Consider the following 1624-nt stretch of genomic DNA (forward strand, 5'->3'; position numbering starts at 1 on the left):
CGAGCCATTTTCTTTCCCTAATTCCACCGTTAGTTCCGCAACCCCTTCTGCTTGTACCGGTGTTCCTCCCAGGCCGACTAGGGGAGTTTTGACTGGTTTGAGATTTAGAACGGAGCACCCTATACCGAGGTATGCCTGCTTTGTGATGAGGTTAACTGAGCTTCCTTCATCGACCAATTGCCTCATTACCCAAAAAATTTCGATTAGTCCCAAGATTTCCAAGGGGTCTTAGTGTGGAAAATCTATTCCTTCGCCATCGGCCGAGTCGAAACTAACCTCGGGTAGAGGTTTAGCTACCGATATATTCATCACTACTTTTTGCCTTTTGCGTCTTCCTCGTTTGTATTCTGGGCCGGCCATACCGCCCGCTATGGTGTTTATTACCCCCGATACATTTTGTATTTTGGGCGGTGGTGCCTCTTCTCTTTTTCCACTATGCTCGCCTCGGTAACTTCCTCCCGAGTTATAATTTTTTCTTTGTGCGACAAAGTCTTTTAACCGACCGACTTGCACCAATCGGTCAATTTTCTTCTTCAGACTTCCACATTCATCGGTGACATGGCCATGGCCATCGTGAAATTTGCAGTATTTTTTCCTATCTCCCTCGTACTGAAGCTTTGGCGGGTATCTTACTGGCTCATTGTTGTTCTGTATCCACATTAGGATGTGCGATCTCGGTGTATTGAGTGGAATGAAGGCTTGGTCTTCTACTTTCACTGGTCGCTGTGGTTATGTTCGTTGTGGACCGACTTGTTGTTGGTTTCTTGGCCTGAACCTGTCTTGCCTAGCCGTCTGACTGAAAGTAGGCCTTGGTGTTTGGAACTGTGTTGTCGTTTGTGTGGCCTTTCGTCGTTGTTCTTCGTCCAAATTTATATAATTCCAGGCTCGGTCCATGAGCTGGGAGTAAGTTTGTACGGGATTCGTTATCAGGTTATCTCTGAAGGCCATCATCGTTGTGTTGTCCTTCATTGCGTCTATCACGGTATCATCATTCAAGTTTCCTACTTCGACGGCTTCGGCATTGAATCTGCCGATATAGCTTTGCAAAATTTCTCCTGGTTTCTAGTAACAAAGTTTTAGGTCACTGGACTTTTTCTTCCGCTGTATACTCGGTGCAAAATGAGTTCAGAAAGCTTTTGCTAACTCGTCAAAGCTCCGAATAGAGCCTTCTTTCAGGCTTTGATACCAGATGACAGCCGGTCCTTTCAGGGTTGTTGGAAAGAGCTTGCAGACGGCGGCTTCAGATAAGCTTTGTACCATCATGACCACTTGGAAGCAGCTCAAGTGTGTGATCTGATCCCCTGTTCCATTGTAGTCGTCTAACTGCGGTGTTTTGTAGTTTAAAGGGAAGGGTTCATCCCGTATCTCGGTAAACAGTGGGTTTCCAATGTTTTAGAAGCTTGTGTTCCTCGGCTCTTTCCTCCTGAATTTTTCCATTTCAGCTCTGACCCTCTCGGTAATTTCTTGCTCCAAATTCTTTTTCTTTGGTGAATCGGCTCCTGAGCTGTGCACGCTTTCTTTGATTTCCACCCGTTTGGGCGTCTTCTTCGGTCCCTCTGGAGCTTTGTGCCCGGCTAGTATTCCTTGTCCTTCCTTTGGGTTCTGTTCTCGTGGATTTTTCTCG

General features: G+C 46.3%; 1 protein-coding gene across 1 annotated transcript; it reads right to left on the bottom strand.

The window, feature by feature from the left end:
• Positions 1-228: 228 nt before the first annotated feature.
• LOC126657025 (uncharacterized) lies at positions 229-1260 on the bottom strand. The gene is made up of 3 exons (XM_050351644.1): positions 1145-1260; positions 751-1027; positions 229-648 (listed from the first exon to the last, which is right to left on the bottom strand). The coding sequence occupies exons 1-3, from the start codon at positions 1258-1260 to the stop codon at positions 229-231; spliced, it is 813 nt and encodes a 270-aa protein (XP_050207601.1).
• Positions 1261-1624: the final 364 nt, after the last annotated feature.

The sequence above is a fragment of the Mercurialis annua genome, linkage group LG7, assembly GCF_937616625.2.
Source record: "Mercurialis annua linkage group LG7, ddMerAnnu1.2, whole genome shotgun sequence".
Lineage (NCBI taxonomy): Eukaryota > Viridiplantae > Streptophyta > Magnoliopsida > Malpighiales > Euphorbiaceae > Mercurialis > Mercurialis annua.